The following is a 25,882-nucleotide window of genomic DNA, read 5'->3' as shown; positions in this document are numbered from 1 at the left end:
TCTTGTAAAATGATGTAAAATGCAATACAGTGTAACACTGTTTGGACCAAAAAAGCTTTCCAACCTAAACAGCTTTCCAAGAAGCTGCATCAAAATAATGATGGTGAGTGAACATACAGTATGTCGTGTCAAATGCGGTCAAGTTGTGGCCAGCTCTTAGCTGCAGTACAAATCACTGAACAGCGGCACTATAAAGCAAATACTTGCCCTAATTATATTACAAAAAAATCCAGAGTTAACAAGACGGATGCCATCCCCCCTGATCCACTTAAAGATGATGCAAAGTTAACGAGAGAGATGCAATTTGTTCGGTGGGACCCAGACAGGTTGCCATTCTCCGCTTATATCCCCCCCTGGCATGTTGTCTGGGGTCTCAACAACACTGGCTGCTAGACTAGAAGAGCTTCCTGCAAGGACAATATTATAAAACAGTTCCAACCTTAAAAGGCTAAGTAATCACAAAGTACGGCAAAGCGGAGCAAACTGACATGGTCTAAACCTTGAGTTAGCTGCTAATTTACTAGCTTCAACAAAGCAGAATTTCAGAGCACACACAGCAGGCTAATAAACACACTGAAAAAGCCCCAAACTGAAACATCACGCTCATTTAATTAAGGAAGGCTGTGTGTGTCTGGGTCACTTTGTTCCTCTCAAGTCGCTCGTTCATTGTTCACGTCTTCTCGACTCCCTCCCTCTCGCGCATTCACAGATTGACAGCCCTAATTATTTTCACATTAACCTGAACATTTCTGTTTCCTTTCAACTGGTCCATTAAAGCTGATAGTCTGTAGTTATGCTGTCCTTCACAGCTCTGTGTGTGTGTGTGTGTGTGTGTGTGTGTGTGTGTGTGTGTGTGTGTGTGTGTGTGTGTGTGCGCACGCAGGACACAAAGGCAGACAGCGATGCTGGATGGGTGTGATCGCATACAGGGGAGAGGCTGGCTTGGTTTGGCCATCAGTGAACAGATGACGGCCTAATTACTGACCCACTTTACATCCTGCCCACCTCTCCAGACTCTGCTCAGAGTCTGTCACCCCAAAAACTACCCCAGCAACAACAACCAAAATACAGACACAGAGAGAGAGAGAGAGAGAGAGAGAGAGAGAGAGAGAGAGAGAGAGAGAGAGAGAGAGAGAGAGAGAACAGGAAGTAGAGAAGGGGGAGAGAAAGAGAGACAAAAAAGAGAGGAGAGAGAAAGAGCAGAAGTAAGAGAGTGAGAGAGAGAGAGAAAGAGAGAGAAAGATAAACTGTGGGACAGAGGAGGAGAGGGAGAGAAAAAAGTGATAGTGGGAAATAAAAAAGGGAAAATAAGAGAGAAAGAGCTAGATGGAAAGGAGAGGGAGAGAAAAGAGGAATAGCGGGAGAGAAAGCAGGAACAGAAAGAGAAAAAAGAGAAAGAGCCAGCTGAGAGAGAAAGCAGAAAGAGAAAGAGAGAAAGAGAAAGAGCCAGCTGAGAGAGAAAGCAGAAAGAGAAAGAGAGAAAGATACAGAATTTTAAAAAAAGGAAGAAAGAAAGCGCAGGGTGACAAATTGGAAAGAAAAATAAAAAAATAAATAAAGGTATAAAAGCAAGAAGTGGAAAAATAAAGACAACACAGTGAAGAGAGACAGAAAGAGAAAGAGAGAGAGTGTATCAGTGAGTGTGATGAAAGCAGGTAATTACAGTGATAACAATAGCAAACACTCAGAGCTGAGACGCAAAGGTGGGGGGGTAAGACCCTCTCAGCAGTGTTTCTGTGTGTTTCATCATTCACACTAATGCAGATGTGTCCACTGCTTTGGTCCATTTTCACTCTGAAACAGTGTACATCGATAACAGCAGGCACCTCGCAATCACCTCAAAAATCACTCCATCACAGAACTACAAAGAGAAGTGCTCAGTAGAATGAGGCTAGGTCCTCCAGAAGCCTACGAGCTGAATTGACTGAATTCTACTTTAAAGAGCCAATCAATACACTCAGATGTCTGAAGGTTTTTATGGAAACGTATGTGAAAAACTTGACAGCGTTTATAGTGAGAGGGATGTGTGGTCACTTTGACAGAATCAATAGCAAACTGATGGTCTGTTGCTTAAACTAGATTTGAAGAAAGTGGTAAAGCCTCAAACTACCACCTCAAAGCGGCACCTTTAGCGGCTCCTACAGTCGGGGAGTGGAATTCATGCTTTGAGCCATTCCTTAGCACGTGGACAGTCATATTACAGGATTTAACACAGACATGACTCGGGTTACGAAGCATTATACAGTTCTCTTAAACACTGTCCTTCCTGCTTCACCAGAGTTGCACAGTGCCGTTAGCGGCGTGCCGAGCCGGGAGAGGCAATGATAGACGCGCTATTTAAAGAAGTGCAAAATGAGCAAGAGGAAAAGGTACACAATATTCTCTGAGTGGTCTGTGTAGAGGCTAATGCTGAGGGTCACTGGACCTACCGAGCCAGGTTGATGCAGGGGTCAGTGAGAGTGGCTGAGGAGTTGAAGTATTCCCGGGCGGAAGCTAGCACCAGCTCCATGCTGCGGGTGTAGGCCACTCGGGACGCCGGAGCTTTACCCCGGAACGCGGCGCTGCCTGGGACATCCTGAGACACAGAGCTCCGCTGCATGAGCTGCCCAGCCAGCTTCACATTCTCCTCACGACCAGAACACAGCAAACTCTCCACAAACACCTAGACAAAGAGAGAGAGAGAGAGGGGGGTATTTCTGTAGGCGTGAGAGCCCATGAGAGCTGCAGTGAATGAGCAGTAATTAATCACTTGACCTTAATCAATAGACAGACTGTCTTTAGGAGCCATACGGAACCTGTCTCACTCAACACGCAATCCAGCTAACATGACAAGAGAGAGAGCAGCTGCATGGCACACTCCTGTCAGCCACGGGTAAAAGAAGAAAGGCATATCCAACACTCACAAAAACGAAGGTGTCAGACGAATGGTGTCTGTGTATACAAACAGTGCGTACTCTCAGTGAGCACTTTATTAGGAACACTCATATATACACATTGCACTCTCAAAACAGCCTCCATTCATCATGGCATGGGTTCTTAGAAGAGTGGCAAAGAAAATATTTCCCTCACATGACTTACATGCTGTGAATCTTCCATTGTACCACATCACAAATGCGTTCTTCTAGATTCAGATCCGGTGACTCGGAAGGTCTCTGAAGAACACTGACCGCTGGTTGTCGTGTTAATAAAACCAGTTTGAGATGACTTGCTCTGTGGTGCATCATCATGACGGAAGCAACCATAATAAGCTGGTAAATTATGGTCATATTATTATTACAATTATGCTGATGGTCAACATCCCCCAAACAGATATGACTGAACGGTATCAACAGTCAAAAGTGTACCAAGAACCTTCCCCACACTAATACCCCACCTCCACCAGCCTGGACTGTTCACACCAGGATCGATTTGTCCATGGGTTCCAGCAAGTCGGCATTAAACTCTGACCCCTATCATCTATGTGGCTCAGCAGAAACCGAGACTCATCAGACCAGGCTTCAGCTACAGTCTTGAACTGTCCAGTTTTGGTGATCTAGTGTCCACTGCAGCCTCAGCTTTCTGTTCTTGGCTGACAGAAGTGAAACCCAGTGCGGCCTCCTGCTGTCGAAGCCCATCTGCCTCAAGATGCTCTGAGATGCTTTTTAGCTCATCACAATTACAGACAAGTACAGACAAATCTCTGGGTAATCATAGCCATAACTCGAACCAGTCTCGCAATCTTCTGTTGACCACTTGGAATTCCAGCTGTGTTGCTTGTCATTAATATAAGGGGAAATAAAAAGATACAGAAGTACAACATGCATAATGAAATGAAACTATAAAAGAAAGTAATCACATATCTGAGTGCAGAGAGGAGAGAAATACCTGCATGCATCTAAAAGTACATCTATGGATGGGGAAAAAAATAAAATAATACAATAATAATTCAATAATACAATCCACAGAGCAGTCCGAGAGGCTATAGGCTAAACTAATTGCAACAGCAATGTGTAACTCTTTAGAAACCTCTCTCGAGGATGTTTTCCTGTCTCAATGGCAATACTACAATCTGCACAATACACTGCATATTGCAAATAAATCCATTGTGATGTGCTTTGCAATTGTAATCATTCAACATAACCTGATTATTGACTGGCCTGTAATGTTTTGACCAGGCCAGGGCAATTCAACTGCAGCCTAGGCTTATGTTCCATACTGCCTTCATTTTGAACTGGGAGCCCCTGTTGAGGAAGATTCATGGGCGGGCGAGTCATATTTGTATATCATGCACACAAGGCTCCCGGGTGTCTAAGCGTTCTATCAGCGTTCTATCATTGGGAAAGTAAAAGTTCAATTTCCTGTGATGCCACAACCATCCATGGCAGAGAGTACAGTAATAGCATAATTATATAGCTGGCCTTGCTTTCTCTAGACGGGTCCACCCTCTCCCCATCACTCAGCACGGTGCTAGAAATGCTTCATGTGACTTAGAGGAAGCGTGCAAGCCTTCACTCTGCCCTGGGTGTGTTGTGTGAAAGGAGGAGTATCAAAATTTGGTGTGGCCTTCTGGGGGGGGTGGGGGGGTGGAACTTGCCAGACTGGGCCAGGAGCTCTGCAATTCAGCTACACCACTGGAAAGATGCCTGTGGCAAACCAGGAAGTATTATATATTGATTACTTCACCACTCTTCTGAAGTACGGCTGCACAAGAAACGCAACCAAGTAGCTTCAGAATTCATTTAAACAGTAAACTGCAACATATAAGTGCACAGATTTTACATTAAAACTGTTGTTTAGCTTAGCTGTGTCTTTTGTTTGTTATTAGCTGTGGCCATTAACTAAAGCTGCAAGCTTATAGTATTGTATTTCAGGTTAAAGTAGTAGTAATAAACCTCTAGCCCACTTTCCTAACTTGAAGATTATCACCTTTGACCCCTCACCCTTAGGTTGCGTAAAGTCATCGCTGATATCCCAAATTACTCATGTCTGTTAGATCGCTTGAATTCCTCAATTTGTCAAAACTCTCACTTTTTCATTGGTTACAGGCTTATTCCTGGCCTATTTTCTGCCACTGCTAATAAAAACAGCAATTACCAAACCATATTCTGTGTAGCCCTACCCTACATTAAACCATGCCAGCCGAATTTGAATACACACTCCCAGACCAACCCCCCCCACCACCACCCCCCACCCACCCTGGCTGTGCCTCGGTTGGCTTTACCACAAGGGCGAAGGCCAAACCCACCACTGAGCCTGAAGGCAGATCAACCACCGCAGTCTTCATCTAATCATCCAACCCTCCACAACACGCTAATTATCCATCCAGAGAGACACAAAGAGCGAGCGAGTGAGCAAAAGAGAGAAAGAGAGTGTGAAGGAATATTTTATTAATCGCAGACTTCTGTGTTTCATTTCAGCCCACATAAAGCAAAGAAATATCATCCGCAAGCGCTTTCATCTATCCACATTACAGAAGGCAATATCTGCAGCATGCGTTGCACCTAATACCATAATGCGGTTAACTCCCATTACGCTGCAAATGAAATATCAACTCCTACTCTAACTGCAAACCAATGAGCTGCATCTAATACAGAGCTCGCGAGGAGAGGACGGGAGAGTGTTTGGTTACTGAAGTTTGGACAAGTTCATTAGCCGTTGTTCTACAGGAGACGTGTCCCACATGCAGGAGTGCTGTCAATCAAACAGGTTAAAAAAAAAAAACAAAAAAAAAAAAACAAGCATTTTTCTACTCTAAATATCTGCATTTTTAAACCCTTTGAACTGATTATACATTATTACTCAGATATAAGATAAGATAATCCTTTATTAGTCCCGCAGTGGGGAAATTCACAGATATTATGACTATTATGACTTCACTACCAGATACTACACTCCAGTGGAAGACAAAGTAAGTGAACTGTTTGGTATTAGCTGGATTTCTAGTCATGTCTATTACTGATCACAGATCAGACATGGCATCAGCACTACCTGCCTAATACGGAGTTGGTTCCCCTATTATGCCACCACAACAGATCTGACCATATGAGGCATGGACTCCACAAGAGCCCTTTAAGTTTAAGTTGTGAGGTGCAAACTCTGTGAATCACATTAATGAACCGATTGACCCTTCTTGGACCCCTCAAGACCTGCCTGATATTTTGGAGATGTTCGGACCCAGTCGTCCACCGGCCACAATTTGGCTCTCGTCAAAGTGGCGCAGAATCTCATTTTTAATACTTCACTTTCAAGAACTTACTGTTCACTTGCTGCCCAACATATCCACTCCTTAACAGATTTTCATTACAGATGTTAGTGGTACTAATGTTATGGCTGATCAGTGTGTGTCTGTGTCAACAGCTGAGCTGCACAAATGCTCACGGGAGCTCTCCAAGGTGCTGAAGGGAGGATCAGGGTCATAGTTCAGCACCAAAGCTGTGGACCGTAGCACATACAGAGCGAGGGTGGGCAGAGTTGAACGAACACGCCTGACACAACATAATGAGCCCAGCTGCAGCACCAGTAAGGGCAAGAAAAAGAAAAAAAAAAAGCGCCTACAGAAGATACTACTAAATACTCTCTCTTTTCTCTCTTGAAAGCTCGTGTTCGAGGCTTGAGACGAGCTGCTGTGGGTTTCCATGACCGGTCCGCTCCTCACACATACACACACTCCATTCAACTTAATTGTGGGTGTGTATGTACAGAGACTGATGACAGTCTACATTCAGTGTTTTCAGCAATGTTAGCCTAGCATCTCCTGTTTTACACTAAAGAAGACAACTTAAGATACTAAACATTACAATTATATGTACACAGTGTGTGCGTGTGTATTTGATATTTATATAGCAAATAAGTAAACAAATATTATTATTATTATAGAAGAAAGAAGAAAAAAAATATGTAAATGGATAGATAGATAGATAGATAGATAGATAAATAAATAAATACAAGAAACCAGAAATAAAGGGAACATTTGATTAACTAGCTAACCAGAGTAAGCTATTTTTTTCCTTCAACTTGCAGTCAAAGGTTGAGTGCTGAGGGTGACCTGCGTTCGTCTTTCGCTGTCCCGGCCTTGATTGGAATGATGAGGAAATCAATGGAGGCAGCCGAATGCGGGCTTGTTAGAGAATGCTTCTTAATTATAGACGACTGGTGATTTAGGTGCCCAAAAAAAAAAAAAAAAAAAAAAAAAAAACAACAAAAGAAAAAAAAAACAACAACAACAACAACAAAAAAAAAAACACATCGCTCCCTCGATTTTAACACCCGCTCACTGTGTACATAAAAACCCTCCACAGTACAAGAAAAGAAAATAATGAGGGTTACAATGAACAGCTAAGATTATGAGAAACTTCAAACCACAAATGCAGTGAGTTAGAGTTCCAGCATACTGTAGAACTGATTTGTAATGAAGGTGTTTTATAAATGTGTAATAACTGGGCAATACCTCATGGCAAGTAGCAGGTTTCAGGCAAGAGTACACATTCTGCTGCATGTCCAGTAGATCCTGCAGCAAGTCTCTCCAAACACCCTCGCTGACCGGGGGGTTCCTGGATGAATCAGAAACGTGATCAGAGATTAAGGCGGGTTACAATAAAGACACATAAAGGAATGAATTGGTCAACAATGCTAATGTTGCTAACAGTGAATGCAAGTTGAATAGTCATTGAACAGCCTTTTTGCTAATTGGCCACTGGTAGCTTTCATTTGTTGTTTGCGACAATAGCATAACTCTGAAAGTCAGTTTCCTGGATATTGATTAAGTTTCGTCTTGGATTACGTGGCATTCTGAAGGAGAGCCTCCACTGAAATGAAATTGTAGTCTAGGAAAAGGTTTACATCATATTTCAGTTCCTCTTCTCAAGACATAATGGAATAAGGCTTAAGGTTAATAACTAAATAATAGGCCTAAGGCCTAAAACGTTTAAGGTGTTAATATTTGCAATATTGGACATTCAATTAGCTGGAGATTAAACAATGAGGCAAATGCTGCAGTCCTGATGGTGGTGCCCATATATGACACAGATAAATTATGGCCAGCCACCACGGCGCTAGACCTGCATTATGTGCTTATGTGATTATGTACACACACACACACACACACACACACACACACACACGAGTGTGTGTGACAAATAATAAGCAAGTGATGATTAGTGAGAGGAATCCAGTGAGGCACTAATTATAACAAAGTGGTGTTTAACGGGTTTTCAAATACACCTGCCACCTTTTCGCTACATTCTCTATTCTCTACTCTATCATGTGTCTCACTCCTTCGCCTTGTTGTCAAGCTCCTTGCCTGAGCCTTGTCTAAAACCACACCCTGTTGCTTTTCTGTTATCCCTTCCCTTCCTTATGCACACACATATACATGCAGGTGAGGGGCACAACAAAAGAGGGGTGGCAGGAGCAGAGCAGGGGCACAACAGGGAGACCAAATCAAACCAAGGTACCTGGCCAGAGACACTAAAAAATAAACAAGGAATGAAAACACGGTCACACTTCCAGGTCTCCCTCCTGCCTCAGAGTCCAACAAGTCCAACTCCCAGAACTCCCCTCTGCTTGCTGACTCAGTCACTTCAGCCCAATCCAATCATGAACCATTCTCCCGTTCATCATCTCCGGAGTACTGATGCTTTTCACCTGTGAGTGTCCATTCCGAGCTCACCTTAAGAAGTACTGCCAACCTCTCTTGTTGCATGTTGAGCGTCTTGTGTTTCTCTGTATGATCTTGGCTTGCTGTTTGGGTTTCTCCTAGTTGGGTTGTCCTATTGTTTAGGTTGTTGGCGCTCTTGGTTTTGACGTCTTCTTCTGTTTCGCGTTTACGACTCTAGTCCTGCCCATGTCTGCTTTGGTTGGCCTCATAATTGTGCTCTCACTTGCAAATTGCCCTGTTAACCTTCACAAGCTTCTTGTTATTAAACTTATTCTTGCATTTTACATCTGTGAGCGTCTGGCCTGTAATTCTAGTGTTACGAGCAGACACAGAAAAGGACAACGCAGGCCTATTAACAGGCATGCTAATGGGCATTTCGATGCTGTTACCATAAGGGCTCTGTTCTAAAGAAGTTATAAAGAAAATGAGTTGGATTTATAAATTCTAATTTGGCTGCTCACATCGAGGTTGTCCATGCACATCAGATCTGCATCAGATTCCAGTATACATATGAAACCTAACCAAATTGGACAGGTTTTAATTTTCTTTTAATAAGTTCAATTCCTGTTAGCATTTCTCACTGTCTACCTTCTCGGATATATCCACTATTCCAAACCACTGCACTCCCCACTTGAGGTAAGGGCTGTTAGTTTAACCCCGAAAGTGCTACAAATATACATTTGGCTGCAATGCTTTCAGGTTTTGAGTGTGTTTTGTGTGTGTTAATGAATGTGTGAATTTATATAGTAGCTCAGGGTAAACAGCCCACCAAGAATTCTCCTGATTACCGGCTGCGGCCCTAAGTGTCAGTGTAGCCTTTGAGTAATCTCTGGTTATCCCTGTTACTAAAAGCGGTAGGCCTAAACCCTACCCAAAATCATCAGGTGCAAGGAAGGAACACCCCTGGACTGGGTGCCAGTCCATCACAGGGTATCGAACACATCTGTTCCCTCACACACTCCCATATACAAGCCTACAATGTGCACTTTTGGGAGGCGAGAGGAGGCGGGAGGAAACCGGAGTACCTGGACGAAACCCACCAAATTCTTTACAGACAGTGTCCACACTACCTGCACGACTTGCAACACACCACATGTGAGTACAGAAATTAGCCCCATGTTTATTAAAGTGTGGTGCGAGGGTTTTGCCTAAATACTGGATTAATGGCCAAATCCTTTGCCCCAAAGGTGGTTCAACCACCTGAACCAGCTGAATGATGGTAAACATGGCAGGTTAGAGTGCGCATGTAAGGTACTGAAACCTAAAACTAAGTAGGATGACAGTGAACGGCAGTTAGGGTATCTTACTTGCGTCCAGTGTGGCGAGTGAGCTTCACCATCAGCTGGTAAGCTTCCTCCTTACTGCTCTGACTGCTCCTGACAAACGATATGGGCTTCTGCAGGCCGTGCTTCTCCAACACCTCTGCAACACTGACACAGACACAGAGAGAAGTCAGTGAGTGAATGAATGAATGATAAGGTAATGACATTTTCTTTTTGTCTATTGGTCACACATTGGAAAGAACTACTCGTGTTCAAACACCATAAAAACAAAGAAAATGAGTTATGAAGTTTTGATACCGCAGCAACTATTTACTGGTTTTGGCTGAGATGCCCAGTGTAAAGGGGGAATTTCACTGCACAGATGTTTCCTGCTCACGCACACATCCTTTTTTTTGTCTCTTTACGGTTACAGATTGTGCTTTGTCCTTTGCTCTCTCCATCTGCTGCTGTGTGCTGATGTGGAGGCTGTGCTGCACTGTGCTGCCGTGGTGAAGCTGAACGGGAGCGGACGTTTGCTCTGACAGGGACAGACAGGGTGGTGCTGTGCGGACGCCACACAGAGAAAGATGTGTGGAAAATGGAGAGGGGAGTTAAAGTTAGAAGGTGTGATGGCAAAGGACGGAAGGAGAAGAGCAAGTGAGAGACCGAATATGTCCTCATAGCTTAAACTGATCTGACAGTGAGACACACACAGAGAGAGAGAGAGAGAGAGAGAGAGAGAGAGAGAGAGAGAGAGAGAGAGAGAGAGAGAGAGAGAAGTTCCCAGAGAAAGTGGGAATGAAACAGACAGGGAGAAAGGAGAGTGAGAAAGGAAGGTATAAGTGATGGAGTGAGAGAGAGTGGTGGGGGGGTGAGTGAGAGCAAGGGGAAAAGGAGAAGGTGGGGGGGGAGAGGGACAGTGAGAGATAGAGAATATAGAGGGGCGAATCAGAGAGAGAGGGAGGAAAAAAATGAGAGGGAGTGAGAGACAGAGAAAGGAGAGAGACTGAGAGATAGAGAAAAGGAGAGATGAGAGGAAAAGTAGGGAGTAAGCAGAGAGTGTGAAAGAGATGCATAAAAGAGAGAGAGTGAGGAGAAAGTAAGAGAGAAAGGGGAGTGGAAAGAGAGGGAGTCAAAAGAGAGGGAAAGAAAAAGGAGAGAGTGGGAAAGAGATGGATAAAGGAGAGAGATTAAGAGGAGACACAGTAAAAGAGAGAGGGAATGGAATGTGATGGATATAGAAGAGCATGCACGCGTGAGTGAGGCAGACGGAAAAACAAAGTAGAGAAAGAGAGACAAAAAGAAGGTAAACTCCCTGTATCTTTTTCTCCATACAGGTGGAAACAAAAAGTGTGTGTGTGTGTCAGGAAAACTGTCCCAGGCTGTTTAACTCATCCTGCCTCAATCACTCACACACACACACCACATAATTTCCACTTCCAGCATCATGGTAATTGCTGAAGGTGACGGTCCCAACATTGCTTGAAAGAGTGGGAATAAAAGTGGTAGGACTATATGGAAAATACAGAACCCAATGGAAATGGATATATATATATATATATATATATATATATATATATATATATATATATATATATATATATATATATATATAAGATCTGTTCAGATGCCAGTACCATAAGACGGCTGCAGTAAAACATGCTCCTAAAAACAGGGCTACTCTATCCTGGTCCCGGAGATGTACCACCCTCCAGAGCTTAGCTTCAACTTTAATCTTACACCTGATCCAAGTAATGAAGAACAACATTAGGTCTGAACACTCCAGGGTGGTAGACCTCCAGAAGCAGGGTTGGGTATGTCTTCTTAATTTCTGAGAACATGCTTCACCCCTCAAAATATCGGTCCTTTAGAACAGATCATTTAAAAGACAAAGACGGTTCTAATCAACACCAAGAAGGAGTACTTTCTTGGTGCCAAATAGAACCACTTTAAAGCTGAATGTCATAGAACCATCTCTTTCTTAAAAAATCAGGGAAGAAAACTTTTCCTTAAAGAGTGGTGTCTTACCTGAGATGTTTCTCCAGACAGTCCACTTGGTCATGCAGAGCTTTTGTGGCCTTCGTCTGGGCCCTGAGATACAAGCAGAGAGAGACAAGTTAGCGAGAGAGTGCGAGCGAGAGAGAATAAATACAGAAACATTCCCCGATGCTCACTAACTGCCACAAACCCTCGCTTCATTTAATTTCACAGGAAAACATCTAGTGGAGGGTTTTAACACGTAGCTGGCGAGAGCGTAACGGCAGAAAGACGGGAGAGAAAGGTAAGCCGGCTTGCCTGTCAGACACTAAAGGCTGCTGCAGGAGTGTAAAACTCACAAGCTGTGAAAGCAGAGGAATATTACATCTGAAAATAGAATGGTCATTGGCTCCGAATGAAAATCTCAACACGGCTGCAACATTAGACAGCAGGCACGGGGCGATCTGCCAGCAGAAATGACACACCACGGCAATCTTCGGGGAAATAAAAATCATAATAACCCAAAGTGTCTTCGGCATCTCCATAACTGAGGGACATTTTAGCATTTTATGGTGGCAGTAGTTACTGCGATGTGAGCTAGCGCTTGGGAAAATGGATTTTAAAGTGAGACGGAGGCGATGCGGTTCAAATTTCCACAAGCACTTTTCAAACGTTGTCCTTTTTGAATGCTGTTCATGTGCCCTTCACGGCCTGAAAGTGGGGCTGGGCAACGTGGCTGAAAAACCAATCACGCGACAGGTAGGTAATGCAGAACAAATCAACACACTGCTGCAGCAAAAGTTACCTCCATAGGAAAAGGTGTCATCCATCTAATGTAATAATGTAAGAATGTGAGGGATGTTACTAAATGATATGTCATGAAGTGATTTACATATCATCTACTTTTACTTTTAGTACTTTTAAACTTATTAATGTCTACTCTATTTATTGTTGTAACTTTTAATTCACCAAGGCCAAGACTTCCTGTTAGTGATCATCACTGACTACATCTGGTAGCATCTCATTTAATACATATGCAGTTGCAATGCGTCTACAATGGAGCATCCAAGTTCATGCTGTTGCTAGTGAATGGCTAGACTTCCTGATTCTTCCTGTGTAGCAAGTAAAAGGCAGACATCTACACCATCAGTGTACACAGTGTAAGATGTAGGTTCAAAGTTTGTTGTGAATTGTTATTGCTTTAAATTAGGAAAAAGAACAGAACTAAGAACACAGAGTAATAGAATAGCATGATTTCACTGAAAATACCTAGAAATCAATGTGTTACCAATATCAAATCATGAGTAAAAAAAAATGATCAGTAGAATTTTATCCCAGGCATACCAGCTGGCAACACTTCTACTTGGGCAGGCTTTCTACAGGACAAATTTCTACTGTAACTATTACACTATTAAAACTGCAAAAACAGGAGTTAGCTTTACTGTAAAACAAAGCTTTCAGTAAGTGATAAGCTCCAGATTCATAAGTGTTAGTGTTACACTGCAGTGCCATTTTTTTTCGCTTTGAAGAAGGTGTGCATAAATTCAGACTCCTCAACCAGAGGATAATGGCCTCAGAAGCTTTGTTACGTGGCTGACAGCAGAAAGCTCCACACTACATGGGATCTTTAATTAGAAAAAGGAGCTTTACCAAGTCAACTAGAGATTAAAAGAAAGGAGAGAATAAGTGAACGTGTGCATGTAGAAGTGTGTGTGCGCATCTGCTGTGGATATGTGCCAGTTTAACAAGCGCTGCCGTTGCAGTGTTCCTTCACACACATGGTTTTTCAATGCTTCATCAGCTCTAACTGATCATATGGAAGTATAAAGATTACTGCAATCATGTATTTTTAATTGCGGTTTCATTTAAAGCGTAGGGTAGGGAGGATAAAGATCTAGGGGGCATAATAGAGCTATTCGATGCTGTTTGGAGAGCTTTCTCTTTGAAGGGAGACAGAAGCATACCGAGATAATCCTCGGCTCATCAGGAGGTAGTCTACAGTGAGTTCACTCACATAGCAAACACATACAGTCTGAGCCAATAAGACTGTTTGGATGTGTGCGTGGACTGGCAGTGGAAAAGGAGTGAGAAAGAGGCGAGCGTAGGCCATAAACTGTGCATCTGCAACATTTCAGTGTCTTTAAAGGGACAAACCCATGTATAACGGGTGTCCCTAAAAGTGGGTCAGGCTGTACAGCGCATAGCTGGCTGCCGAAGTGGAAAGGTGACGGGCGCCGGACGGGAGGGAAGATGAGGCTTGCGGGGAAGCTTCTATCTATATATGGGCTGGTAACTCCGTTACAGACATCAAAACCTACTTAAAAACTATTTACGTAATCGGTGAGGCCACATATCAGTATATGGACAAAAGTATTGAGACACTTGCTCATTTGTTGTTTTTTCTGAAATGATTGAGAAAGAGTGCATCCTGCTTTTGTTGGAGGGACTTCCACTACTGTCCAGGCAAGGTTTTCTACTAGATTTTGGAGGAGCACTGCTGTGAGGATTTGAATGCATTCAGCAACAAAATTGTTAATGAGGTCAGGATGTTGTATGATCACCACCCCACCTCATCCCCAACTCCTTAACCAATCGGTTCATGTTTATCCGCACCAAAGGACTAGACAAGCTGCGTGTGCGTGTATTTGCATCGGTGTCCGCAATGGGTGAAACTTAGAAGGGGTGTCCACAAATATCTGGACATATAGTGTATACGACCAGTCTAACAACAATCCATCAGGCCATCATTTGCAACATGCTGGCCATGTAAAGCATAGAGCATAGTAAAGTGCTTGGTCCCCTTATGATTGCCTCTTGCAGTCCTTGTACATCGGAGATGAACGCTGGGTATTAAAGAGTCTACAAATCTCAAACAATACATTTGAATTGACACGTGTGTGTGTGTGTGTGTGTGTGTGTGTGTGTGTGTGTGTGTATGTACTCATACTAACCCGTATCCTCTTTGAGGCAGACACTCCAGTATGTCGTAGCTCAGAGCAAGCTGGTCGTCTCGTTCACAGCTGTAGATACACTCCAGCGCCACTGACATCAGCTCGTCTGGATCAGCAATGATCTTCTGCTGACACTGCGTGCACACACACACATACACACAAAGAAATCAGACTCTCATCATAATCATCATTATGCTCACCACCACCACCACCATCATCTCCATCTCACCAGAGCAGAAAGCAGAATGAACTGCACTTAAACACAAAGCACATTTGTATTCTTCTCAACCCCGACAGCTAATAAAAACAACGCTTAGAGAGACATGAGACATGCACACAGACGCAAGATGCGAAAGTCTTGAGTGTGGATACTGTAATAAGGTACTCTATAAGGTGTTAATCTGTTTACACCGATATCCGTAGCTCTAAGTGGCTCTTCTAAAGTAGAAGTCCGGAAGTCCCTCAAAGGACCTCTCCATCTTTTAATGCATTCAGCATCCATAACAGGATTGCAATAACATATGTGGCACTTGGGGAGCGCTCTGGGGATTACTTCAGATCAGGCTGTGCTGTGTAGAACTCTCAGATAATTTATTCAAGAAAACATTAAATATTAAAATGAATAAAACGTACATTTAGAAAAATTTAAAATATTTTTTTTGCTTGCAGTGTTGTCAAAGAGTTATTTGGGCACAATGACTAGAGGTGTTTTTGAAGGAGTAAGGGTGAGCCATTCAACCCCAAGAACACTGTACTATCTGTTAAACATGGTGTTGGTAGCATCAAGCTCTGGGGTGTACATGACACAAAGGGGATGTAATTATAAGGGATACAGAGCTCAAAACAGTACGCCATAAACTGTCAAACTACATCAGCATGTGTTTGTGTTCAGATCCCTTAAAAATTACCCAGAGACTCGAGTTTGGTGAGCATAAGCTTCCATTACTTGTTAGCTACATTAGCCTCATAGCTGCAGTATAAAACCTATTGGCTGATCAACTTCATTTGTACACATACACGCCTATGGATCTGAATGTCCTCTGAATACATTGTCTTCCCACGTCATACAGTGCATCCCTAACACACACAGTTTTCCATTCCACCTTAAACTGTGCAGAAATTACACCACTATGCAGCCGGCAGCTTACAGGTAGCTAGAATCCTACGTGCAAAAGGGTTAATAAAGAAATCCCTCCACGCTCAGCAAACAGTTTACCTGACTGAGTCTAAATTCAGGAATTCCTCAAGTGGTAGTAGAAAAGCATTAGCAAAACATCTCCAGGGATAAACAAGGGAAGATGCCAGTGGGTCAGAAGCAGCACACAGTTACTCAATACGTAAGGGACCAGAGACTTCAGGCCAAGGCATATGGGACTAAACACCAATCTTAACTTTAATTATCTTCCTCTCTCTCATCACTTATGCTACAAGTCAGACGTTTGGATACATTTAAGAATAGTTATCTTTATCCTATTTTTTTTTTTTACACTATTTCCATGTTTTGAAGCAACAGTGTAGACATCAAAGCTACAAAATAGCACATACAGAGTTAAGAAGTGACCAGGAAATTCTTAAGACACATCAGAAACAGCTTTTATTTCTGATCCTTCAAAGTAGATCCCCTTTGCCTTGATGCAGGTTCTCACACCTTTGGCATGCACTCAAACAGCTTCATGAGAAGCCCCCTTTTAGGTTTTCCTAACAGGCTTGATCCACATATGCTGAGACACCGCTGGTAATGTTTCAAAAATGAACTTTTGGCTTTATTTATTTTTTGCATTGGAAATAAACGACCTCCAGAGAAGCAGGTCCAGAAATTATCCAGAGCTGACCTTTCACAAGTGCAGCGTACAGCCAGATATTTTACGCAAAAGAGATGCTCTCACTACAGAAAATGTTCTAGGGGGCTAAAACGTTTGGACAATGTCTGGTACAAATGATTTGAACAGTTCCATTTACACATACAGTTCCAGAAAAGTTCTGGGTTGTGATGCATGTCCGAGAGAAGCATCAGTTTGTTAGTGGACTTTGTATCTATAGATTGGGGTAAAATGAGAGACTGGGTTGTAGAGTAGGATTGTCATGATCCAAGAATTTTGACTTGATACTGATCCCAGTTCTATAACATCACAATTCTTGGTACCAAACCGAGGTCTACCCATCTTCATCACTTTGTGTGGGTGTAAAAGAACATCTTTAATTTTCGGCACAGCCATGCCAGCTAGGTTACTGCCTTCTCTCTGCTCGACCCAGCTGGCTTGTGCACATCACTCAGCTAAGTCATACAAGCATGCTCAATTTCATTCACTTATTCTAAATACACATTCAGTTCCTCTGGCTAAATGCAACTTTGAAAGAACTGAATATTACAGTTTTAGTATGCTTCTCCACATTCCTTCAGACATTGGGGTTCCCATTTAAAGTCATTAACAATTCAAATTGGTTCAACAAAGGGACCGGCTGCAGCTGGCTTATTGCTCTGATGCGAACACTGCTGGTTCTGTGGTTCTTGTTAGCTTTAGCATTAAGGTCCTGAGCTAATGTAAAACAGTTAGATACGGAGGAACCTGTTTGCTTATGTGCCTTAGACGTTGCACTAAGCTTGTGCCAACAGTTTCTACTCCCCTGTGGTTCTGTTTTGTTTACCGGTTTGGATTCAGCTCTTTTGAGTTTTGGGGATTCCACTAGACTCCCCAGCCTTAGCTTAGTTTAATGTGCTGTGCTAGCAATGAGGTATTTTAAGCAAAGCATTTCATTATCACCTGAGAAAACAGTGGAGAGGTTGTGGAAAATTACAATGACCTATAATAATGATATAAGAATGTGAAGATCATAAGGATTTAATATAAAAATTTGATATTCTATAAAGGTTACATGACAATTAAAGCTGTTGGGGCAAGATGAAACTTTTTTTTTCTTTTTACCATAAACCTATATTATTTTACATTTACAGTAAGTATATAGTAATATTTTAAAGTAAAAAGTGGTTCATCCATTCTAAAACCTAAAAAAAAAAATGATACGTGATAACAAGTAACTGAACTGGGTCAAATCAAACAATGGTTCATTCAAAGTTCAGAGCCGAGAGAGACCACAATTGGCCTTGCCCTCTCCAGGGTGGGTAAATGATTCTCCCCACATCACTCCAGTGCAGTTTTGCAAGCTCGGGATGTGCTTAGAAGTCCTGATATTGAACCACAGTTTTACACAGTAAATCCCACATGCCTAGTCGTATTCTGCAATAGAGCAGGATACTCTACACTTGCCCTGTATTTGCCTTTTCAACGTTAATCCCAACTGGTCGTCCACGGCTTAAGTTAAACTTTTCACTCCTCCCTTTACAACCAAGCATTTCATACAACCTGCAGGAGGAACCGGCTTTCCTGCAGGAGCTCCTCGTTCCTTTATATTAAAAAAAAAAAAAAAAAAAAAACCCACCCTTTTACGTCTTTTGTGGACATAAAGCACAGAAGGTTAGGTGTGTACTTTACTTTAATCAGCTGCTGTTAAGCGTCCCATTATTCGGTCCTGCTGAGCGATTAAGACACGCTCACACACTCCCTCTCCAAGTGTTTGCTTAATTTGCTGCGAGGTATATTTGGTGATAGTGAGTGAGGGTGAACGACTCATGAATTTATTATGCTTATGTGAGAGTGCTGGAACATGACTGTCTGTCTGTCTGACTGTGTGCGTGTGTGTGTGTGTGTGTGTGTCTTTTGAGGCCCTCGCCTGAGCTGTAGGATTCCGCAGGGATGGAGGCTGCAGGCTGTTATTTCCTTTCAAGTTCAGAGCAAACCCCTGTGTGTGTGTGTATGTGCGGGAGTGTGTATGTCTGGATGTGTGTCAAGGGTAGACTGAGGAACACACTCACGCCTGGTTTAGAGTGCTGGAAGATTTTGAGTGGCAGAGCGAGGTCCTCGCGGGCGAGAGACACCAGGTACTCTCTGAGCAGAGCCGCGGCCGCTCCCTGTCTCCGACCCTCGCAGCGGTGCACGAATGGAACCATCCACTGCAGCACGTTCTTCACGTAACACTCCTCACTCGACTGGCAGAGACAAACAGACAGACAAATACATCTGGTTCTAGACTTTCTCTGACAGGTTACTCACTTCTTACACAGTCTCCCCTCCCCATGTGTAGTCATTTCCAGGTCACACACTGTGGCTAGGACTCCCCCCCCCATCACATGAGGTCACGATTACTGGGAAAGAGAAGGCTAGCATGCGCTTCATCTGAGACTGACTATGAGGATGAAGTCAGCCAATCATTTTTTGGCTCAAATTGCCACTAATGTGACTTCATTGTACAGCTGAATGCATTCTGGCTAACATTGTGCTGTTTGGAGCATTTCTATTCAGCATGACATTGTTTTAAATGATATAAATTAGGTAAAAAGAGAGATCCAAAGTTTTCAAATGAGCATCTAACAAGCAGGTACCACGTCACAACGTCTGAGAAGCAAATGTTCCTTCAGGCCACACAAAGAGAACTGGTGGTGAGAAGATGTGGTGACGGCAGATTGTCCACAGAAGTATAATGAGCCTTCTCTTACAGAAGCAATCTGTGACCAAATCATTTTAATTGAAGCATTAAATCTAAACAAGCTGTCACTGACTTTAGACGTAATGAGGACTCCTTCATGAAGACACACGCACACACACGTCTTTGTAGGACCAGATACTTATAAAGCAGAGAGACGGAGAGACTAAAAGAGAGAGCACATTAGTAAGTGTGAGAGCGAGAGAGTGTGAGAAAGCAAGAGACTAAGATAGTCATATCATAGACAGAGAGAGACTTCAGTGAGAGCAAAAAGTGAGAAAGAGACAGAAAGACGCAGAGAAAGAGAGAGTCTTTAGTGAGAGACCTTAGTAAGTTACTAAGAGAGAGTAAGGCCAGAGAGAGAGAGAGAGAGAGAGAGAGAGAGAGAGAGAGAGAGAGAGAGAGAGAGAGAGAGAGAGAGAGAGAGAGAGAGAGAGAGAGAGAGAGAGAGTGTCTTGGCCAAAGAGAGAGAGCGAGCAAGCAATGAGACAGACAGACGCAGAGAGAGAGAGAGAGAGAGAGTATTTAGTGAGAGACCTTGGTAACTGCGAGACAGAAGAGAGCAAGCGAGCAATGAGACAGACAGACGTAGAGAGAGAGAGAGTGTATTTAGTGAGAGACCTTGGTAACTGCAAGACAGAAGAGAGTCTTGGCCACAGAGAGAGAGCGAGCACTGAGACAGACAGATGCAGAGAGAGAAAAAGAGAGAGAGACCTTAGTAAGAGTGAGACAGAAGACAGTCTTGGCCAGAGACAGAGAGAGAGACAGAGAGAGAGACAGAGAGAGAGAGAGAGAGAGAGAGACAGAGAGAGAGAGAGAGAGAGAGTCTTCAGTGAGAAGTTTTAGTTAGTGAAAGAGAAGTGAGAGCACGAGAGGATTAAAGAGAGAATTAGACACAAAGAGAAAGACTTTAGCAAGAGATCTTAGTAAGTGAGAGAAAGAGGAGAGAGAAGAGAGAGAGCAACAGAGAGTGAGAGACAGACTTGGACACAGAGAGACTTGGAGAGAGAGAGAACACTTTGAGACCAAAATGACAAAGTGGGGCAAAGAGAACAGAGAAAAGTAAGTGACAAAAGGACAAGAAAGAGAAACAGACTGTAAAGAGAGAAAGGGAGTGCCTGTGTGTGTGCCTGTGTGTGTGCCTGTGTGTGTGCCTGTGTGTGTGCCTGTGTGTGTGTGATACGTTAGCAGACTAAGCAGGTTGAAGCAGGGCCAGACTGATCTGGACAGACAGAGCCAGTGTGTGTTCATACATTCTTCATGAGGAGGTGGAGCTTGTCGATGTCTCGGAGCTGCTGCAGCTCTTTCAGACTGAGGCTCATCTCGCACGCCTCGTACACCAGCGTCTCCATGGTAACCAGGTCGTCACACAGCAACTCCAGCCCGGGGATCTCCCGCTCCTTTCCCAGACGCACCAGAGACAGCGCGCAGTCCACCTGCACACACGAGTGCACACACAGCCAGACAAAACAAACAACATATATCATTACAGTCAAAACAGACTCGTACAACCAATTAGAAGCAGCCTGCCAACAGGCTGACCTATCAGACAGCTCTCAACAACAAAGGGAGCCAATTAGAGTTCAGATGAAGTCCCAGCACTTTTACTACATAGAAACATATGTGTTATGGTCCACATTAAAACTCCATGTATTTAGTTACTTTAAAAATGGCATGTCTGTATGGATGGGTATTGCTATCAGGTGGAATCAGCAATAACTTGACATAGCCCACAACAACAACAGCAGACCATCCATCAGAATAACTCCTAAAACATTGCATATAGGCCTACACTTCAGTTCTTCACCTTCATAACTGTGTTACAATTATCAATTTTATAGGCCCTAAAACCGAACCTTGTGGGACACAATATATCCATACAATATGTTGCCACTGTCTAATGATAAACATGTATCTCCAAAACAGTGAGCCTCCATCATTGGGCATTTGTAAGGTTCTTTCCCCGATGATGCCACGACCATCTTTCGGTGGGGAGAATAGCCATCACTGAGTGTGATGCTAGTCAGTGGAGGACTCCATTAGCTGATGTAACAGAACTAGCAGTTAGTGTTCTCCTCCAAGCATGTTCAGCTGTCCAAGTACACTGTATCAGCATTACTCCAAAAAGATGTGGTTGATTGGCTTCACGTGACTTGGACGAAGCAAGTGCTAGCCTTCATCAGTGCTGGAGAGCGAGTCAGTGCATTAAAAAGTCAAGCTTATGGCTTTCACATCTAATAAAACAACAAAGTCAAAAGAAAAGCAAAGCAAAGGTGATGACGATCGAAAAGGTCCACCTGCTTGAGCAGCAAATCAATGCCCAGTGTTTCACCATGTACTGCCAATAAACATCCTTCCATTTGCTGACAGACAGCACTCCCGGCCAATCAATAGCATATATATGTCTGGGTGTTATGGCTGCTTTCCCCACCTGATACAGGGCTTGAGCCTCCAGCACTGGAATCCAGCATAGTCAAACGTCTCACCCTAAACCTGCTCTTACTGACATTAACGACAAAACTGAGCCGGTCAATACAATGCACTATAGCTGCAACAGAGGAGTGTGAAGGCCATACGCATGCACAAATACACATATTAGTACCCTGCAGACAGAAAACCACCACACACACACACACCTTGTCTTTTCGCTTGGTCATTAGAGAGGAGTCGAATAACGACGTATTGATCTTCTCCTGCACAAAAGAGCTTTCTGCTCCCTCGCGGCTAAACAAGCAGGAAGTCACTACACTGATCAACAGATTTTGCACCTTTTAATTACAACCAGTCTATATTTTTCTCCTCTTTCAGCTCGGAGCTCTGCCCTTAAGTTCTCAGGATTTTTTAAAGCCTCAAGAGTAAGAAGAATAGAGTAAGAAGGAAAAAAGAATGAGGGAAAGGGGGCGAGAGCAATATGAGCTAATATGAAGCAAATACACATACATGGGTATTCATAGGTGCTCATTGAACATCTCATTCCAAATCCACAGGCATTCACAAGGACTTCATTGACATACTGGTTGGGCGATAATATCAGTCCATATTGACAACCAATGGTTGTATTGATATTGGCAAAAACACTGCAAACAAGGTGCCAATCATTAACTCTACAGCATGGCCGAAACTCCTCCGAAGCCTTAGCCAGGTGTCCCACTGTGGAATATAACATAAATCAGACTAAACAGCTGAATCTTAACCAGAGACACCTCCGCCTCCATGGTATGAATGGTAATAGGTAAATTGTCAGATATTACTGGTCATTATTATATTATGGTGCAGATTTTCCATATATCTATTAGTCGCCAGTATTTACATGGAGTCGATCTTCCCTTTGCTTCTGTTATAGCCTCCATTCAATCATCCATTCAATCACAAGAGCATTTCTGAGGTTGGACATCGATGTTTGGCAATAAGACAACAATCCAATTCATCCCAAAGGTGTCAGATAAAGATCAGTTCTGGACTCTATGTATGCAAGTTCATCCACATCAAACTGGGCAGAGATGTTTCTTTATGGACTTCAGTTTGTTCATGAAACAGGAAAGAGCTTTCCGCAAGCTCTGAAACTTTCAAATTTGCCAACCAAATACATAGTCTGAGCCTCAGACACTCTGCAGACACGTAAATGCATGATATCCGATATCTCTTGGATATTGGGAATTTGTCAGTTGCATCCACAAGCACAAAATTGCATCCCCACATTCAAACAGTGTTTGTCATCCTGTCAAATTCTAGTCAGCAATAACTCAACATCATGATTGTGGTGTCAGTCAATCAGCGGTGTAAGTCTCCTCCTGTCAAAGCTCATGTCCACATGAAGCAGTGAAAATGACTAGCTGACGACTAGCTTGCGAGGAAGGGGGAGGGGGGGTATCTTTCCCTAGAATGTCATGGTTTGCTATTCAGATTTTCCTTACATGGAACCCAATGGACCCATGTCATGGTGATCTTAGCTATGGGTGCAGCTATTTGGTTAGATAATCCATGAAGCTCTTGGAACAAAAGCTTTGAGTTTCATATGAGTGAGAGAGAGATTTTTTTACAAGCAAAAATCGAGATAAATACAGAGAAAGACTGAGAGGGAGAGGATTACATGAGTTGAGCTGTTCTATAGAGGGTTAGTGAGCTCACTGAGGCCTGTGCTTACTTCTCACACTTCATTAACATCAGTACCCTCAGCAGCAGGCCAGACAAGGCCTCCTCTAAACTCACCTAACCTAGCCCATTCACACCACTAATCATTTCCCAGGTTTAATCAGAAGCAAAGTTACTGAGGTGTGTAAGTGCGGGCGTGATGCGGTGTGTGTGTGTGGGGGGGGTTTTAAAAAAATCCCACCTTGTTAAATTAAAACCCAGAGTGTAACACCTGCTGTATCCTTTTAGGTCCACCTAGACATAAATGAACTAAAGGTTCATTTTTAGCTGTGTGTGTGTGTGTGTGTGTGTGTGTGTGTGTGTGTGTGTGCACTTGCTCCAATTATGGAGTGTGTGGCTCTAGAATCAGCTTTCATAGTCACATGAAATGGCATTAACTCAATTAGGGTTAACTCCCCTTACCCATTCCCACCCCCTACCCCTGGAGAAAACTTCATCATCGGACACGATGGACAGCTAAGGGTGAAAACATGTACACAGCAAGAGTAGTACAAACAATATAATTATCATAGAGAGTGCCATCACCCTTTATAAATCAAGCAATGATGTATATATATATTGCTTTATAAATACATTAATTAGTGCTTATTAAAAGTGTTATGAAGCCTGGAATCATAGGGCGCAGGGCAGAAATATCTTCCGGAGAGGCGGCACTTTTTTTTTTATTATTATTAGATTTAATCATAATTTTCATACCGCTAGATGTGCCTGCAGATCTCAAAGCTCCTGGTGCCTAGTCTGCTGCTATTAAAAGTAACTGATTCTGTTCTCAGTATATCTAATGACAAAACTGATGCGTTAAAATGCTTTCACATTACAAGAAATGAAAACTTTCTTGTCCTTGAATGCCGGAGTAGCAGGGCCACTGACATTGTTTTCCTGCATGGCTTCAGTGTTGCAGAGCTCCGCTTGGCCCGAAGGTGTGTTTTTAAATTAGCAGTAGAGTTCTCTGCAAGTTGACAGACACTTATCCCCCAGACATAATTTACATTGCACTTTTTATTATATGGAGTAAATTCTAAATTGGGGAAAAGTTTCCATGCTATGAAGGCTATTGTACCGTTGCACTGCTCAAATAGTGCGCACACACACAGATGCCCTTACAGCAGTGGGCATAGTATTGTATCAGTCAGTTATACACCAAAAAGAACTCAGAACCTTCAGCTTTGTGATGTGTAGCCAAGGACACATTGTTGGGGAGATTACTGAGAAGGTTTAGGTAACAGCTCTAAACTACTGTAACTGATACAAGCTAGATCCTTACTACGCTAGCTGATGTGAACGAAGTACCATGTTGGCAAATCATCCACTGAGAAGATCCAGCACTGTACTGCTTTGTAGGTTTAGCTCTTTAGAGGCTCTGCTTGCCAAGAAAGATTACACTCTAAGCAAAACAGGTTCAATAAGGTTCTATTGGGATCCCAAGTTATTTAGGACCATACCACCATTTGTATATAGGAAGATTTTCCACCAATCCTCAATCAAGGTTCCTGGCCCTTCAACCAGGCCAAGTTATGTTTACAAGAGTACTATATGAGCTTTTGGTCAACAAAATTAACACTGTGAGCCAGATAAGATACCAACTTTAAAACATCTAGTTTAGCATCTGTAATCAAGCATTAGCCACCTGGCACTAGTTCTCATTCCACCTTAAATGACATTTGCAAAAAATAAAAAATAAATAAATCAGTTTACCTTAAAAAAGCTCAAGCTGAGAGGGCTCTGTGTTTACCTGGCGAGAGTTGTGCTCAATTTCCTGTGCTCTGGTCAGGTACCAGTCAGTGAGGAGAGAGATGGAGGGGTTGACTGTGCAGAATCGTTCCAGCTTTGGCTGCTCCTCATAAAGGAAGTGATCATCCACCATAGATGTTTCCACCATCGATCTAGAAAATGCAACATATGCACAAGGCAACATTTTACACACATACACACACACACACACACACACACACACACACACACAATGTGCAAAAACATTATGATAAACGCTCCTAGATAAAGTATAACACTGCTCATCCAGGTCCAGGATATATTTTAGAGAAATAGAGAAGTGGCTTTCAAAGCATCTCCGAAACAGCAAGGCTAGTCAGCAGTGGTGAGGACATACCGACAGTGATCTGAAGAGGAACAAACCACAAAGTGGTTTTTAAGGGTCATCACTGCACAAAGGTAAAGAAGGGCTACTGTGTCTCAGGAGAAATGTGTCACAGCACACACTAAACCACAATTTGCTGGTCACAGCACTGCATCTGGAGCTCTCACAATGGACACGTGATAATCAGAAATGGGCCTTGAAGCAATCCTATGTGGTCCAATGAGTTTTCTTTTACATCATGTAGACGGCTTTGAGATGTTTTGCTTGTAGA

At 43.0% G+C, this 25,882-nt stretch overlaps 1 protein-coding gene across 2 annotated transcripts in view; it reads right to left on the bottom strand.

Annotated features, from left to right (window-relative positions):
• Nucleotides 1-25,882, bottom strand: part of nbas (NBAS subunit of NRZ tethering complex) — a 239,159-nt gene that overhangs the window by 144,410 nt on the left and 68,867 nt on the right. For both annotated transcript variants that reach the window (XM_072678887.1, XM_072678895.1), the window contains exons 23-30: nt 25,249-25,399; nt 20,618-20,800; nt 18,697-18,870; nt 14,826-14,959; nt 11,926-11,988; nt 9,943-10,065; nt 7,427-7,529; nt 2,430-2,662 (exon numbers count right to left, since the gene is read on the bottom strand). In XM_072678887.1, coding sequence (XP_072534988.1) covers nt 2,430-2,662; nt 7,427-7,529; nt 9,943-10,065; nt 11,926-11,988; nt 14,826-14,959; nt 18,697-18,870; nt 20,618-20,800; nt 25,249-25,399 — 1,164 coding nt within the window. The remainder of the gene's footprint in view (nt 1-2,429; nt 2,663-7,426; nt 7,530-9,942; nt 10,066-11,925; nt 11,989-14,825; nt 14,960-18,696; nt 18,871-20,617; nt 20,801-25,248; nt 25,400-25,882) is intronic.

This window comes from Salminus brasiliensis, chromosome 1 (assembly GCF_030463535.1).
Source record: "Salminus brasiliensis chromosome 1, fSalBra1.hap2, whole genome shotgun sequence".
Taxonomy (NCBI): Eukaryota; Metazoa; Chordata; class Actinopteri; order Characiformes; family Bryconidae; genus Salminus; species Salminus brasiliensis.
This window is presented reverse-complemented; position numbering and strand designations above follow the sequence as displayed.